Genomic DNA, 18,732 nt, shown 5'->3' with positions numbered 1-18,732 from the left:
TATCTTTGTGTGTCTTGAAGCCGTAATCTGAAGGATGTGAAAACTTCATCACCTCTACTGCTTTGAAAAATGCATCAAAATATGCCATGTAATTCTACCTCAGCAAAATGAAAAGTCGTGAATATTTGAAATGTGTAAGCAAGAAAAATCTAGATGATTATTTAGGACCCCTAATGACTGTCATTAGCAATAATGATGATGAAATTAAGAAGTAAAAACAAAAAAGGAGACTATGAGGAAAAACTTGATATCATGAGATATCTTAAATTGTTGAAGAGTTTTGTGGGGTATGTTAGAAACTACATAATCTGAAGCAATAAAAATTTGCCAAATCAAAGCTTTCAGAAACACACAGTACAATACAAAGCAGTTCTATATTGTCAGGGCGGTGAACAGGTTATCTGCTGTCTCGCTTTAGTTTTTAAGATCTTCATCTGAGAAAGAAAAAAATGAAATAATGTACTCAAAATATTTGTCTTGTTTTCTTTTTCAGCGCAAATTGAAGTGATACCATGCAAAATTTGTGGTGATAAGTCCTCTGGAATTCACTATGGAGTCATCACATGTGAAGGCTGCAAGGTATGAGATTTTAATACAGCATAGTCATCAGCATCGGCATTAGCCTCAGGCATCTCAGTGTACAATAATACACTCTTACACACTTTCAAGCAAGTGGTGCCAAAGGCTGTAAAGCCTGCTGCTGATACAGATGCATTTCATGCCTAATTTTACTAGTTGCTTTCCTTTTCATCAAATAGTCTTTAGACTTACCTTCTTGTTTGAAACATGAATTCATCGCATCTGATGCAGTGTAAGTGCTGACACAGAGGCTGGCAACTGTAAGTCACACCTGTTCTACCTTGTATCAGCTTGAGAGATGGATTTCTTATCTGGTTTCCTGTATAATCCGTGTAACATTAAAAGTTGGTGCGGTATCGCAGTTCAACATCTTAAAAGCTTATAGGTGTCAGTTTGGTCCTATTTTATCCCCTTTGTATTCTCTGCAGGCCAAACTGTAATCTCCAAAAGAAAAAAACGCTCTACATTATAAGTAGTGTAAAAGGATCCTTTGTCTTCTTGCTTATAGACTCCAGCACAGGGCAACTGCTGGGAATTGGAGGTTAAAAAAAAAAAAAGGGGGGGCAAAAAGACCTTCTGTGCTGTTTAGTCATGTTAACATCTTATCCCAGGCATTAGTGCAAATAACACAGACCCCAAGCCAAGAGAAGAAAGGCTTCAGTTTTCAACTTTTAAAATACTCTGTGGTTTTATTATCTAAGGAATTATATTATTACTCATGGAAAACCAGAATTTCATACTACCTGTTGGTATTTCAGCTTTGACTGTAAATGTGAAATTGCAAAGATGGAGAGGCAACATCTCTGATGATTGTTTCTATGTGGAAACATGCAAACTGGTACATTTGAAAGTGGGTACATATTTGTAGAGTGATATGGCAAGTCTGTATTTACTTAATGCTTTACAGAATTTTAGAACATCTGAAAAATCTGAAAATTTGCATGTATCCATTCCCAAAAGAAAGCTTTTAATGCCAACACATTGAGTAGCAATATATTGTCAAAGATCAGATTTCTTTCAGAAACATTAACAATTGTAAATGGAACAACCCACAGTGTGTCACTGTCTTATTGTGACACTGGACTAGAAATAAGCATCTTCTTATGATGATCACATGAAACAGGATTAGACTAATTGATCCGATACTTCAAAATTGACACAAAAGCTACGGGAGAAAAATGCTTTAAGCAGAAAAACAGCATCTTGTCTCGGTACTCAACGCCCACAGAGCAGTTAGGGGTAGAGTCTCCCGTAGATGTGATCAGGGTTAATGCTGGCTCTTGTGTGTGCCTCAAGAGGAGATGATACCACTCAGCTCTGTGTGTAGACTGCTTATTGAGATAAAGAGCTTCTCTTCCACTTACGACAGTTTTAACCGTATTGTTTTTGTGCCAGTTTTGCAGTATCAGATCAATTAGTCTAATCTTGTTTTGTGAGCCTGTTGTGAAAAAAAGATGTCAGTTTTCACATTGGGTCCGATGGGAGGCATCTGAGTCTGTCAGAGCTCACTTTTAAGGTAAGCGCTGTCTCAGGCAGTGCAACACTACTTTTCATTGCCCAGCAATTAAATAACTATTTGCTCAGCCTGCATACTAATAGCTAGTCATTTCTGGGTCCTTTTGTCTGAATGCGTTAGAAATCTGAATTAATTAAGAGGGAGGCCATGCGTGGAAGAAAGAGGCAAGAACCGCCCCACAAGCATGCACACACCAGGCACCAGGCAGCCACAGCGTTTCAGGACACAGCATCCGAGGATTGTGCTGCTAGTGGCAGTGATACAAACTTCAAGGAAAGGGAAATCCGTTAACTCTGTGTCCCCACATTAGCTGGGCCACTGCAAATGCATTTTATAAGTGCTTAAGGGGCATCATAAATATTACTGCTGTTTTGTGTGCATGCCTGCATAAGTTGAATAAGCTGCTGGACCCACTGAAGAAAATGGTGGCTCTCCCACTATCGTCACTGAAAGGGTGAAACCTGAAGACAGGTTTCCATCCTGCCTGTCTCGGTGGCTCCTTCTTTTGCTGAGACACCTTTTGTCTCTCTCCTGCCTCTCTCCTGCCTACCCTCAGAGCAAAGTATTTGCTACCACTCTTTTGTCATGATTTAGCCAGTAGTTTGTGTGACCATTTCCCTTCTTAGACTGACTGTCGGAGATGGAGGAAGTGACTTGTTCAAGATGCAGAAAGATTTTTTGTCAGTGTTGGGAATATTAGGAAACCTGTCTTTAAGTCCATAGCTCCTCAGTAATGAATTGCATCCTCCTTCCCCCAAATGGAATTATTCTCCATAAATATAGCCAATATTATATAAAGATCCCCTAAAAAATAAATGAAAGGATTGCCTGTACTTTGTAAGACAACATTTCGGTCTTATGCAGGAGAAAGAGAGTACGAAAGTCTCCTCGGAAAAATAAATTACCTGCTGTAGATTAATTTTATTATATAACCCTTGATTTTTTCCTAAGAGGGGCAAAGAAGGAACAAACAAATTCTTCTGAGATGAGTCAACCTTGATGGAAAAAAACAGCACTACAGGATAATGCACAGTCAATGCTAGATGGTTGTGTGGAATTTTTTAACGTTATTTAATTCATTTGTTCTCTCAAATCCATATCCACATAGGAGCTGCTAAAACCTAAACCTTTAAACCAGAAAATCCTTCGCATGTCAAAATCAAAATTGGCTGTAGAGTTCAGTAAATAGAGTAGAAATATCTGCAATTAGCGTCCGTTTAACCTTAAATTAAACTCACCTCCACAGTTTCAGGAAAGCTTTGGTCAGCCAGGATCAGATAAGCCCCCACAAGATTTTTTCTGAGAGTTCCCCTAAAGGATATCCATGTTCTCAAAAGTGCAAATCATAAAACTTAATTTAGTTTTTAGATATACTATAATCTCTGATAAAACAAGCATTGGCCAGATGAAGTGAGTTTCTTCATGCTCAACCTCAGGAACTGGCTCTGCCGGTGTCCTTGGTGGGACATCAAGCCTGTCACCTGTTGTTACTGACACGCCCCACCATCCTCTTTGGGTTCACCAGTACTTGATTGAGAACACAGGCACTACCTGTAGCAAGCAAATTGAGCCCTGTGACACTGTCACTTTGTTGCTTCCCCACTATTATTCTGCTAAAACACATGGCTGCCGTGTTTTCCATTGCTCTACCGTCTGTCAGCCTGTGCGGAGATAACACTGGTTTTGCCTGATAAATGAAGTCAGCTCTTGCTTTCTGGCTCCATTAAGAGCTGTTTGCAAACCAGCCCAGAAAGGCACAGCCACTTTGGCATCACTTCTGGTGACTAGTGTAACTGCAGTAATGATGCTTTCTACCCTTTTCTCCTCATGGCTTCCTGCGGTGGCTAGGCTATCCTTCAGCTCTCCCACCACACAGCCCTACAGCTGACTGCATCTAAAGGTGCCAAAGTGGCCAAGGAACTTCCGTTCTTTATTTATCTCTCTCTGGACTTGCTGTTCCTCCCATCCTTTGTTTTACAGGAAATAAAATAATATCATTAAATACCTTCTCCGTCTCACTTTTTCTCTCTAATCCTCACCTCCTGGTTTCATTCCTTTTGTTACCTCTGCCATTTTGTGTCACTTCCACTATAACGGTACCTGTCGGTGGTGTTTGTAGAAGCAGGGAGCTCGGAAGGCCTTAGGTATGGGTTAATACTCTCCTTCCAGCCCTCTGATCTTTAGCCAAATAGCCCACAACTGGCCAGAAAAGCCTTCTCGGAGACAGAATAGCAAATTTTTACATAGATAAAATGGATAATGTTGTATTCCATTGAAATGGAAAGTCATTACTTTCTCATGGTAGTGTCTAAAGGTGTTTCTTTCTCCTTTGGTGGCTTTACTTGATATGGTCATTAAATCCTAGTGCTTTTGTGATGCTTGAATTTGAATTACTTTTCACTCCTGAAGTGTGTGGTCCCTCCAGATCAGATCAACATTTGCCAGGTTAAATCGAACAGCAGAGTTCAGCTTCTAATGCTATGCATAGCCAGTGACGATTATTACCTGTCTCTTTCATTAAAGGAAGAAAATAGTCGGAACAAGTACTGTTAAGTCATCTGTTTCCAAATGCTTTTCCTCTGTTAGGAGCAAGCATTAGATGATACATGGTCATTATTGCACAATAAGAATGCATTCTGTAACATTATTGTTTGCATTTTAACAAAGTAGAATTACATTCTTTACAGAATAAAGCATAATTCTCCTTATTATAAGTAAATGTTCTTTAATTTCACTATACAAGGCCAACGCATCTGCAAAGCTATAGCCTAAGTAGCATTGCACTAAATAAGATTTTATTGTAGTCGTTTACATGGCTCTGTGTGTGTGTGTGTTCACATATATGCACATGGTAATACTCTGTCTCTCTTGCTCTCTTGCCCCTAGGGATTCTTTCGGAGGAGTCAGCAGAACAATGCCTCCTACTCCTGCCCAAGGCAGAGAAACTGTTTAATTGACAGAACCAACAGAAATCGTTGCCAACACTGCCGACTGCAGAAATGTCTTGCCCTGGGAATGTCTCGAGATGGTAAGGAGTCAGATTCCTGCTTCACGCCTAAACCCTTTGAAACTCTTCTTCACTGCTGACTTACTTAAACTCCCTGTAGATTTCTGGAAAAGGAGAGAGCAGAAGCTCCTTGCTTTGTAATGCATGCACTGTGAGACATGGATCTTTGCCATTCAGTTAACAAAGGAGGCTATTTTCATGGGGAGGGTGGGAAAATCACAAAATGGAGAGCAGTGTTAGTCTAGAACAGAAAGAGTCCAAAGTGAAATGTGTTGTTCTGGTCAAAAGCACAAAAAGGCCACCTCTGGTGAGGTGGATTTATATTCCAGTTTAGATAACCTCTTATATTAAACATTAACGTTTATCTTAACATTAAGTATTGATGTGTGAAAGCATCCCTTTCCTTGAAATCTCTTAAGCTCTGTGACAGTAAATAGGCAGTTAAGAAGAAATTTACACCTTGATAACGTTAGGGGTTTTTGTTTGTTTCTTTCAGAGCACTTGACCAAATATTTTGCATTGCTAAAACAACGTTTCTTTTACCTGTAAGTTGCCCCCTGTCCCTGTCTGGGTCTATAGAAGAAACGTTTCATAGTTTAGCACTGAAAATAGACACTACGCCAGAGGAAAGCTCCACAGTGTATCCGACAGCAGGATCCTTTGGCCCTTGCAGAGCTCTGGTCAGCCTTCCAAGCTGTGGTGTCACAAGCCATGATCGACAGGCTGAGAACATGCACCACACCAGAGCTGCAGGCAGTGAGGCGCTTGGGCAAGGCTGCCCACAGCTAACCTGCCCCAGCCACCACTGCTCGTGCAGGGGATTTCCAGCTCACAGACATGTTTTAAATAGTCAGGAAGTATGAGAAGAAAATTTTCTATTTTTGAAGGCAGGTTATATTAATTTTGATTGCCTGGTAGCAGTTTTCTGTCTTAGAAAGTTTACACAAAATGTATCGTTTGAAAATAACAGTCATTGATAGAGAAGTTACTTAAAAAGCTATTTCTTTAGGTGGTCCACTGATTATTGAGTTTTAAATTTGGACTGTAATAGGTCTTTTCCTGTCTCAGTGTGTCTCATGTCTCTGAAACAAGTTGCTCACCAGTCTCACCAGTCTGGGATGTGTCTTGCAGTCTAGCCTTTAATCCGTGAACTCTTTTTTGGTCCTACCATGCAGCTTACTTGATGCCTTAGCTCCTGATTCTTCCACAGGAGATTACAGTAGTAATATTTCAGTAATTTAACAGCACGTGCCTTCCTCCTAAAAGTAATATCTTCCAATGATTTGAGGTATCGCAGGGGCATTTTAATGTGACTGACAGCACTGCCTTCCCAACCAATAATTCAGGGACCGCTGCGTACAGACAAATGGAGTGATTCTTCTGACAGCATCACTTTCTTCTCTTATTGTTTATGTAAGAGTGTTTAAACTTCATGATATTAAAAGCTCTTGCAAGTTTAAAATAGGGTTTATGGATTTTTTTAACAGAGAAATCGAATGTGATTTTTACCTCTCAGCCATGTAACAGATTCATTTTTATCATGCAGAGGCAGGACACTAATTGACAGCAGCTGGAGAATCCAATTAATAAATATATAATGAGAATAAACAGCGGGTGTTTTTTTTTTATTACTGTGGCCCTAAATTTGAAGAAAATACACAGTTGCATTTTCCAAAATACAGTCATTGTATATTGTCCGTAAGGGTGTGCAGCGCACCCTGGACTGATTCCAGGGGAGGCTGTGTTCGTGTGAGGTAGCTTGCAGCCTGTGTGAAGGGCTACAAGTAAGCTGAAGTTGGCAACAAGAAAAAAAACCTTTCAGTGTAAAATAGTGCAAGTTAGTTGAAGAATCTGACATCTTCTTAGTGTATGGCACTGCCTTTTCATATTACACTCTTCCTTTTCTGCTCTTTTTCCTGACTGAAGGTTTTCGCATTTATCCACATGTAGGCCTCAGACTCTTCTTGAGGGCTATAGCTGAACTATGGAGCAGCAAAAATGAGAGCCAAGCCCATCCTGTTCTAATGTGATGATTCTGAATTGATCCCAATTACAGATGGACTGGAAATGCTCAGCATTGAAAAATACACTTCATAATATGTAGAAATTAGTATTTCAAATACACTTCATAATATGTAGAAATTAGTATTTCCAGAGCAATGCCTTCTTATCTGTGCTCTGATAAGTTCTGCTGAATGTGTCCCTCATTTTGTTTTAGAGCACAATTAACAACTACCTCTGTTCTGAGATCCCAAGATCTAGCCCGGTAGAAACCCATAATTTATAGAGAGATGGGGTGGCGGGGGTAGGGGAAGATAATCAGCTATGAACCACTGTATATGCAGGCTGTAGATTTACGACTCCTAGTTCCACAGTAATCAGCCTGTTATTACTGAAAATTTCAATCTCAGTGTAATGAACCCTGTTCCTGGGGAGAGTGGTTTGCACTCACGTGTTTTCCTCCCTTTCTCATCAGAAGGAATGCATGGATTTGTGCAGAGAGATTATGTGAATTGATTGTGTAAATCCCTGAGACTTTCCTGCATGGAAAAGATGACATTTATTTGTGCTGTTTACCTTAAAATCTGTTATTTTCCTCTAGGTTCTAGCTCTAACCTGTAAGATTTTTTTTTAAAAAAGTGTGAAAATAACACCCCATCGAAAGGATGTGATAATAAGGCTTTAGGGCTTGTTTTCATCCAGAGTACTAATCCTGGTTAGTGGACTGTTTAAAGGTTTGTGGAAGGTTGGTAAATCACATGGGATATGAATCTACAGACTTTACATTTCATACAGCTCTGGGTTGTTGTTCAGTGAACACAAAGATATAAAAGGATGCATGGTCTTTTTAACATTCACAGTGGGAAGTGAGTTGCTTAACTGAGGCCCTCCTGTCAAATAGGAGTCGTTGCTGTCACCTTGTAAATCCAAGTACACAGTACTTTTTGCTTGGTGAGACGCATATGGTGTAAAGCTTTGCATCCTCTCTCATTTCCACAGGAAAAGACAAGTTTCCACAGTGAAAGTAACACTGAAAGTAAATATCAAAAGAGTGGTGGGGTTGAGGGGAATGAAGAAAAAATGAAAGACAACAATGGTTTGCATTGTGCTTTGCCTTTCAGCTGTGAAGTTTGGAAGAATGTCCAAAAAGCAGAGGGATAGCTTGTATGCAGAAGTGCAGAAGCACCAGCAGCGACTGCAGGAACAACGGCAGCAGCAGAGCGGGGAGGCAGAAGCCCTCGCCAGGGTCTACAGCAACAGCATCAGCAATGGCTTGAGCAACCTGAATAACGAAAATGGCAGCACCTACTCAAATGGGCATGTCATCGACCTGCCAAAGTCTGAGGGTTATTATAACGTGGATTCTGCCCAGCCTTCCCCAGACCAGTCTGGGTTAGACATGACTGGAATCAAACAGATAAAGCAGGAACCTATCTATGACCTCACCTCTGTACCAAACTTGTTTACCTATAGCTCTTTCAACAACGGGCAACTAGCTCCGGGGATATCCATGACTGAAATAGGTAAGGATAATCCTTATTCTTCTGGTGTAATGTGTGTATATATAAGCTAGATTGCAATCCTGTCTTTATTAAAATATTATGTAGGCATTCCATACACAGATACACAATAATTATATGTTCACACGTGTATATGTGCACACACATACAGGGAATAAAGGAAAGAAAATCAGTCTAGCAGTAATTGATACAGTATCAAGGCAGTTCTGTTTTTACCAAAATCTGCAAATTATGCAGTTTCTTAAACTCAGCAGTTCATGTTCTGTTTATGAAATCAGAGCACCAAAGCAGGCAATGACTCAATCAGAACCAAGTGATAATTAGTAGCAGGGAGCTTTTTTCAAATGAGCTCATTTCTAGAAGGGTTAAATGATCTCTTCAGCCAGCCATCCGTATTCTTGTCAACACCCAGAATCCCCATGGCAGCTAATTCTAGGGTATTTATTGTCAAAAAGCACCAGCTCCCTACTTCTGGTGTGTGGATGTACATGCAGAACAAGTTCACTGAAGTCGTGAGGTGCACAAACTCTGAATGTATTTGCATGGGAACCCCTGCTTCTCTGCTTGAGTGCCATGGAGATCCTGTCCCTTGATTTCTTCTTTGAAAAGTAGCAAAGAGACCTCTCTGTGAGATGAGACAGTTTGAAAGGCAATGGCTAACGGTGATGCTTCTCTAAGGAAGATTTCTGTTCATCTAATGCCTCTAGTCATACCTCTTCAACGCAACTGGAACTACTACTTCTATTATAAAGAAATAACATGAAAGAAGATTGTCATCCTAATTAGGTACTTCCCACCTCAACAAGTGAAGTATGCTGAGTCAGTTGTGGTTGAGAATATAATCAAAGGGTAACACTTCATTAATGGAATTTAATTAAAAAGAAAGAAGAAGGGGAAAAAAAAGATTATATTCAAGAGTACCCATAACAAATTAATTAATGTCACATCATAAAAACCCTCAATAGTTCTGTGATGGCCTTTCTTACTCATGGATATACACAGAGATGTGTAAATTTATGTATGTACTCAGACCTAGTAAGGGCCCTGGAGATGTGGTATGCACTTGCTATATATTGTAGAAAGGGTGTATGAAGTAGTTACTGTCTGAAAAAAAAAAGAAGGTGCATCTAGAATCTGTAGCGTGTTTTCTACCCATGGATGCTCATGTACAGGAAGCTGTGTAACAAATTGTGTGCTGGAGTTGCTAACTGCTCAGGAGAAAGTTACGCTTTTCTGCCACTCTGTTTAGTGGGACATGTTTTGTTATCACATTTGGCCTAGGCTGCTGTCCAGTGCAGTCCTACACCCACAGCATGGGAGTACAGAGGATTACAGAATCACACAGAACCAATCAGGTTGGAAGAGACCTCTGGGATCATCGAGTCCAGCCATTGCCCTGACACCACCGTGTCAACTAGACCATGGCACTAAGTGCCATGTCCAGTCTTTTCTTAAACACATCCAGAGATGGTGACTATACCACCTCTCTGGGCAGCCCATTAAATTAGTGAGGAACATCTGCTCTAACTTCCCTCTCAGCTGTTGTGGCCATATGAATATTATCCACATGTGGCTTGTGCAAATCTCAGTCCTGCAACAGGGGTTCACAGTACTCCAAACCAGCTGAAAGACAATTTAAACAGTCATAAGAGCTGTTTGCCTGCAACACCCTGTGCCAAAGGGAAATGTTCCCAGAGAGACTCAGAGGAAGTACCAGAAATACGACAGTTTTGATAGTCCATGAATTAGGTTTTGTGCTCAGCTACAGAAGTGAGCCCAAAGAGAGAATAGGGCCATGGGACTATATCCTTAGTGGCTAAAGGATCCCACTGAAGTCAATGGGATCTTTTCACTCATGGAGCTTTACAGAATCATTTAACTTTTATCTCTTGCAGGATCACTTAGAAATAATGCATCATTCTTAACTTTTCACCCATTTTTTTTCTCTCCTAGCTATAAATCAGACAGTTCTCCACCCACCCCACATTTCCCAGTCTTTCATCTTCTGTGTCATCTTGCCAGTGTTCCCCTTCTGGAGCACACAAAGCGAGGAAACCCCCAGAGCACCCGGAGCAGGACGTAGCAAAGGGCCTATCTCTGAGCTAACAGCAAAATTCAGGTGCTGGGATTTACCTCTCTTCCTTTTGAAATTAGAACTGGGGCTCCTAAATTGCTAGAATTTTACCCAAGTACTGCTGTGTGTCGTGGCACCTACAGCAGAGAGGTAAGGGTGTTAGTGAGATATAATGTAGTAAAACGGATCATCTGACACAACTGAAAAAATGGAAGAGAAGTACCATAAAATACAGGGATTAGTGCACTGGTGAATAATATTTTCAGTGTTTAAAAACAAACAGACAATGCCTCTTAATGCTGCTGTGGATTGTTGGACCATCTGTAAAGCTGTAGTCTTGCAGTCAAAGCAGGAAAACCCTAAGCACTTGGATGCATTAATTTCATATTACGGTATGCTTAAATTTCACCACAGCATTATATCTTACTCACTCCAGTGAAATTTAGGAATAAGCTTAACTCTTGTTAAATAGAATTTACTGACTTAACTGTTAGGTGAAATCATAGAGAATATATAGGAGATAAAAAAGCTATACTGCATTGATCCTCATGCCTGACAGAAATTTCTTTATACTATCTTGTCTAGGGATATACTGAACCATTGCTTTAAGTATCCCATCAAGTTTGTTCTTTTCCTCACTGAAGACCTTCTACCAGATTCAAATTTCCAGTCTTAGTTTTCTTCTGGTCTTTATATTCTTCAAATACATATATTTTTTTAAGCACAACCTCATTTGCCACTTGCCTGATCTTGAGTGCAGCCCGCTTAATTTTTTCCTCATAAATTTATGCATGAGACTCCTTCCATACTTGAGCTCCTAAAAGTTGCTGTAAGTTCTTCAAGGGACGGACTTCTTCACAGGCAGCTCAGAATCAAAGTAGTCTTTGCAGCTTCTACATCACATGCCAATCAATATCCAGTTCACTTATTCCTTCAGTGTTATTGCTTTGCTTGTTTCTTACTCACTTCTCTCCTCTATAGGGCAGTTTTTATTCACAGAATCTCAGAATCACAGAATGTTAGGGATTGGAAGGGACCTCGAAAGATCATCTAGTCCAATCCCCCTGCCGGAGCAGGATTGCCTAGACCATATCACACAGGAACGCGTCCAGGTGGCTTTTGAATGTCTCCAGAGAAGGAGACTCCACAACCTCTCTGGGCAGCCTGTTCCAGTGTTCGGTCACCCTCACCGTAAAGAAGTTTTTCCTCATATTTATGCGAAACCTCCTGTGTTCCAGCTTGCACCCATTGCCCCTTGTCCTGTCAAGGGATGTCACTGAGAAGAGCCTGGCTCCACCCTCACGACACTTGCTCTTTATATATTTAAAAACATTAATGAGGTCACCCCTCAGTCTCCTCTTCTGCAAGCTAAAGAGACCCAGCTCCCTCAGCCTCTCCTCATAAGGGAGATGTTCCACTCCCTTAATCATCTTCGTGGCTCTGCGCTGGACTCTCTCTAGCAGTTCCCTGTCCTTCTTGAACTGAGGGGCCCAGAACTGGACACAATATTCCAGATGCGGCCTCACCAGGGCAGAGTAGAGGGGGAGGAGAACCTCTCTCGACCTGCTAACCACACCCCTTCTAATACACTTTATTAAGATACCTCTGACCATACATTTCCAATTTGGAAGCTCTTTTTCTCTTTCTTCTAACCTTTTCAATCCTATTACATTATGTCTCAGTCCTCACTGATGCTTTGTGACTTCTTTCAATTTAGAATTATCTCTTCATTTAATTAGCAGCTGTGAGCCCTCTCTTTCAGATTACTAACAAAAATGTTAAATGCTTGTAAAACAAGTTCTAACAATGGTCCCTTCTGCACCTGACTAAACAACTTGCTGCAATTGCATAAATTACTTTAGTATTTACTTTTTGCTTGCTATCCAACAGTAAGGTTCTCTGAAAAATCCAAATAACAAGTCTTCATTTCCCTGTCATTTTGATTCAGTTATAAAAATAATATTTTCTAAGATACTCTATGATGTAATTTACACATAATTTACATTCTTTTCTTCACATGTTAATTTTTCTAGTTCCACCAAAAAAGAATTGAAATGGTCACGCCTACTTTGATCTTTAACAGTTCTGTACTTTAATTTGAATGTGAAAGTGCTCTTTTTTGCTGAACATATCTTCACCTACAGTAGACTTTGTAGTGAAAATGGAAATTGTTCAACTTAACAGTTTTGAAATTCAAAGTTTTTACACAGCAAATGTTTCAACACATAGTGAAGAATGGCACAGCAGCAAAATATAGCTTATCCTGCATTGCATGTGTACTAGTATCTGTAAATACCATAACAGGAAATAGGTATAGGAGAAAGAGGTGCTGACAAATTGAAGTTATATAGGGCTCCTTTGCACATATTTAGTACTAGTATATTCCTCCTAGTTGAATAGTCCAGGGTGCAACTGTACATGATCTGATCACTGTGAAAAGCAGGACAGGTAAAGTCTCCTATAGGAGAGAGGGCTAAATATAAGAAAGAGCAGTTTCAGATACAGATACAAATTTCTCTTGAAACTACCAGAGCTTACGATGGAGAAAAGTTTGATAAAATCAGGTAGTTCGCCATTAGGCAAAACTGTGCCTTAGGCTCAGCCCTGGTCAGTGTTCCAGTTCCTGTTGCAAAAAGAAACTCAAAGCATAAAGAAATCAGGCCAAAGCTCATAAATAAGCACACAGGAGCAGAGCCTCAGCTTGGCATCAGCTGCATTTCCAAGACAGCTCCTTTTTCTTTTAAGGAAGGTATTTTCATCCTTAACTCAAGCCATCTTATTGGACACTTGATTTGGATTTGTAGCCAGGTGGGCAGAGCACAAAGCAGGTCAGATGCAGTGACCAGATGTGTTGAGCAGGGTCTTTCTCTACCTGTCCTGCTGTCCACGGGTGGCATTACCCAGGTGTGTCCTGCCAGCCAGCAATGCTGCCAGCACTGGAGACACCCATAGCCTGAGGGAGCATGCTGCCAAGCACCCCTTAGCACAGTCCTGTTTCTCCCTGACCACTGTGCCATCTGCATTCCTCATACTGTGGTGGGAGCTCAAACCGTGGAGTGAAATCTGCTCGTTGTGCCAAAAGCAAGAATTTGGTCATTTGCAGAACAGCTTTCTCGTCGCAGAGAGTGTCACAGAGGTCAGCTGGTGCGTGGGAAATCCTAAAGGGAGAAGAGAGCTCCATTTCCTGACCCTGTCAGCTCCATAGAGGGACAGCAACACTTGCTCCCAAGTGTGATTTTGAATTAGCAGGTATTAAAGGCTTATTTTTAGATTTAAAGACCATCTTGTTTAAATATATGTGCATAATATTATCTGGCACTGAGCTGAGCATTGCATTTTCCTCACAAAATATGTGGCTCAGATCTTTGTCTGTAAAAGTTAATGGAAAGGTTTCCCTGCCTTGATTGCAGTTGAGATTACCAGCCTATGATTTGTTAAAGATGAGAAAAAACTATTAGCAAACACTGTTATGGAGAAAACAGATTGGTTAAGGGCCCACTCCAGGTCAAATTGATGAGTACCTTATAGCTGTGTGTATTTCTGGTCAATAAGACACCACTAGAGCATACAGGAGGTCACATAGCCCAGCTTCTACAATTACAGAAAGAAAGTGTTGTTTGTGTATATTTACATGGCATTTCTTCAACATCAGTGCTATTTGAAAGTATGCAATGCTTGGAGACCTTACATTACTACCAAAATTAATGTCAAATATTAAGTAAGGTTGGTAGCCTCGGACTTGATCTTCCCTTACCCCAGCCCCTCTGACCCTTCTCTGCTGAGTGTAACTTAAGGTGGGCAACAGCTCACTAGGGCAGCCACGTGGTGAGAACTGGAGGAGGCATCACCTGCCCTACTCACCAAATCCACCGTAAAGGACAGCTCTTTTGACCCTGACCCATTGACTGGAAAAATGATAGTAAAGCAAAACTTTCAAAATGTTTTAAAGACTGACTCAGGATGGGTGTATAAAAGAAAAGCCCCCTTGGTCAAAGCAAATAACACCCTGTGCATATGTAAGTCTTAATTTAGCTGGGTTCACACATTCATCTCAGGACCTACAGTAAACAACTTTATATACTGTAAAGTTATTAAATTTCCATTGACACAATATCATACAAGCAGGAGCTGAGCATTTAGTTCATTCACTATCCCATCCTGAGAGGAGATATTTACCTGGATACATTCTCAACTCCTCTGCTGAGGATGTATTTGAAAGCCAGTCCCATACCTTTCCCCTTTCAGTAAAAATCTTCCCATTAACTTTAGAAGAACTTAGTTTCTTCCTCTGTGCTTGTACTTTCATGGATGTCCACAGCACTGTATGTTGCATATGCAATATATATATCAGCATCAGACTGATGTCTTTAAAAGTATGCTGTGCATGGCTGTTGAAGGTTGCAAAAGCACTTCTCCAATGTGATAAGCATTTTTTTATTATTATTCTTTAACTCATTTATTTATTATTCTTTAATCTCCAGGTTCTGTTCCCTGTGCCAAATCAAGTGTTAATGGACACCTTACTGAACATGTATGGGTCAGTTAGATGTTATTTGAATGGACTGTGTAGGGACCATCACACTCAAAATGCCATGAACTCTCTAACTGAAACCCATACCTAAGGTGACATTAACGTCGATGTTGATGTTCCCTTTATAAGGCCACTGCTCACCACACAGTGAAGCAGAAATGATGCTTTTGTGACTGTAGTCCTGTGTAATGTTTCTTCATATCTCTTTCTAAGCCATAGTTTGATATCCCTCCTACGAAGGTGATGGTCAAATTTTGCAGGGCAGAGGTCTACAGCCTTCCACCTGTATTCCTAGAGAGCAATGTTGCCATCTAGTGAGCAATTTAAAAAGTGCATTATGTGCATTTTTGCGCAGATGCTCTTACGACTCTATCTTACCGTCATTACCTATTTAAAGGTGTCAATCAGAATAAATTGATGTTTCAGTTCTGTACTCATTTCAGTTCATGTGACAAAACTTAGAACTTCTGCTATTTTTTTAAAAAAATATTTTTTTCCCATTTTCATACACTCAAGAAGAGAACAGGGAACGGCAAGATGTAAAACTAATTTGACAGGGTTGCTCAGTTAGGAAATGCTTTGACTTCATAAAAAATGGACAGAAAAGTGGAGGATTAAATTAAAGCATTATGATGCTGAAGCATTCTAGCTGAAGTGATGCTGGAGTGAAGGGTGGTTATAACTCTTGCTGCAGATTTTAAAAGTAAAGACTGTTTTCTAGAAAGTACTGTATTTAAGCACCCATTTTTTCACCTTGTGATTTTCAAATCACCAAGCATCCACTGCCTCACAGTAACTGCAGTGGACTTTGGATCAGTTGCATGCTGGTTCTGTCAGTCCTGCTTCACTACACTTAACACAAATTATATCAGTTCAATAGCCATGATGCAGTGTGCCTTTTTACTAACTCTAGGTCAAATTTATACGGTAAAGCAATTAATCTAAAACTATTTGAAAATGCAGTAGATAGCCTAAAAATATACCTCAGACTGAGTTTTCCTGCAAATTATAAAGCTTTTTGGCTATTTCTGAAAGCAGTTTGACTTCTCTTTCAGTTAAGTCAATTCATATGTCAAATGCAGGCCAACTAGTAATGTTACAATAATTTTACCAATGACGGCCATTGGCAGCGTTCCTAGCTCGGGTTTAATCACACAACAGACCATGAACTATAGATGCTGCAGAAAATGCCATTTTAAGTATTGCCCTTTATGTTTATTGTGGGGATAAGTGTTGCAAGTGGGAATACAATCAAGAGTTCTGTTCACAGAGAGGTAAAGTTTAATTGCTCCTGGCATATGATGAATGTTTTCAAGAAACAAAAATTTTCTACTGACTTTGTTTTTCTGCAGCACCCAAGAAAATGAGGTCCCATCTTAACTGTGGTTATGACTATTTGAACGATATAAGCAGATGGATTAAGCAATGAAATTAATAAAATCAGTTACATCTTTTAACTGAGATTGAAGATGGGGAACATTTTGTGATCTTTTGTTCTGTTTTACTTCCTTTTCAGATTGTTTTACAAATGAATTAAAAAGATGCATTAAACAGTATTAAAAACAACCTTATCTATAGCTTAAATTTCTAAAGCATGATAATATAGTTCCTTACAGTGGGTACATTTCTAATTCATTAAAGCAAGTATATAAAATTCCTCCTTTTCTCCAAAGATATGAATATTTTCTTGCATAACCAAACTTGACAAAATATGTTCATTCTATTGAGAATCCAAAAAGCAGTTAGAAAGCACCCATTTGTAGCAGTCAAAATATGTAAAATACCATATCATACATCCCATATATTACCATATATCATGACAATCTTCTCAGGAATAGCACTGTGCTGTGAATATTGTCAGATTAGAAATCACACAAAAGGATCAATGTAAAACTAATGGTATAATGAGTACTGAGGCATGCGAGGAATAGCCGTTTGGCTGATTCCCTATCATATGCTTCAGAGCAGCAATGTCAATAGCAGAAGAAATGGTAGCTGGTTTTCTTCAAGAAACCTTGAAGAAGAGAAGGCCAGAGCAGGTCCCACAGCATGGAGGGCCTGGGACACGTGAAGGATGTTGTCTTACAGGGTTGTCTCTCACACACAACCCTCAGGAGGCAAACATAGCACTGCAAATAAGAATCAAGAGAGCAAGGCCATGATGATTTAGGAATCACTGTAGTATATGGAAGTGGCGTGCTACCTGCAAAAATTGATGTGGTTTGAATTAGTAATGATATGTTGCTTACTTCCTCATCTGAGCAACCCCTTTATCTCAGTGTCAATGTTCCCTGTCCTTAATGTTTGTGTATATTGTTTCTGGGCAGTCAGCACCAACAATATACACACTTACCTTGTGCTTTCTGACAGCTTAATCTGGGGTCCATACTGTATTTCTTCATCATCCTGGACAACATTGTTTGATCGTTCTTTAATTCTCAGGCACAAGGAAGCCAACAAAAGTTTGGTTTTACAAATTTGTTTCTTTCCCAGTACACACGCAACATCCTAGGCTTGACTTCCTGAGGCCACAGTTCACTTTTGCACACTGTGTGCCTTCTGTCTGGCAGGTTTCTTCAGTCACTTCCTGCTTTTCACTACTTTCCACTTTATTCTTGATACTAAGGTAATTCTGCTTGTTATGCAGTTTGTGATGTTGTTCCCAGCTCTATAGGTAAAGATGTCTTTCTTCAGTCCATTCAGTTTTGATACTTTATTTCACAGAACAGCAACAATTCTTTTATACAAGAGTGAAAAGATAAGAGAAAAAGTTGGAGCAAAACACACAGGAGAGGAACATGGATGCATTTAGTGGAAAAAGGCAATGCAACAAGACATAGGGCTCAGACAAATGCTGAAACTGATTATCAGAGCACAGTTTTTACAGTGCTGTAGTCTTACAGGGATGAAAGTCACGTGTAAATTGGAATAGTTAAAGCAAGATATTAAGGCATGGAGCACTGTCTTCTATTCCTTTTTGACTGCATGGACATTTTTTCTCTCAATCAGTGAAATCTCTGGCATTGCTTATGATAACCAAATTGTTTCACTTTCTGACACTATATGGAGACACCACTTTGATCCAACTCAGTTGCTACACTACAGGAAAAAAAAACATTGTAGAATGTTTTGTCATTACTTTTTAAAGCATTTCTATACCTAGGTTGCTTAAAATCTTTACAAAAAGCTAAATGTAAGCATGTGACGTAGAAAGAAGTGCAAAAATATATGTTTAACCTCTCCCAGTCTTTTGCAGACAATGACAGGGCAAACCCTTCCAGCCGTAGTTTAAACCCCTTAATATTCCTGTTGTTCCTTGCATATTTCTAGGTTTCGTAGTGAACGACGTCCACTCCAAGCAACATTTGCTTAATTGTAGTAAACGAAACCACATCTTGTTTTGGAACAGTCTCAATTTTAATATAAAGATCTTTTTGTGCAAGCTGTGCTGGAAGAAGTTGGGAAACAGCTCATCTCGATAAATTTGTGATAATTATACGGTGC

General features: G+C 39.8%; 1 protein-coding gene across 1 annotated transcript in view; it reads left to right on the top strand.

The window, feature by feature from the left end:
* Nucleotides 1-468: 468 nt before the first annotated feature.
* RORB (RAR related orphan receptor B) overlaps nt 469-18,732 on the top strand; it is a gene marked incomplete at its 5' end in the record, with an annotated part of 35,819 nt that continues 17,555 nt past the window's right edge. The window contains 3 exons of the mRNA XM_068422889.1: nt 469-579; nt 4,982-5,123; nt 8,225-8,626. Of these exons, the coding sequence (XP_068278990.1) occupies nt 469-579; nt 4,982-5,123; nt 8,225-8,626 (655 nt within the window). The remainder of the gene's footprint in view (nt 580-4,981; nt 5,124-8,224; nt 8,627-18,732) is intronic.

The sequence above is a fragment of the Nyctibius grandis genome, chromosome Z (assembly GCF_013368605.1).
Source record: "Nyctibius grandis isolate bNycGra1 chromosome Z, bNycGra1.pri, whole genome shotgun sequence".
Taxonomy (NCBI): Eukaryota; Metazoa; Chordata; class Aves; order Nyctibiiformes; family Nyctibiidae; genus Nyctibius; species Nyctibius grandis.
The sequence above is the reverse complement of the archived record's forward strand: the minus strand, read 5'-3'. Positions and strand labels throughout refer to the sequence as shown.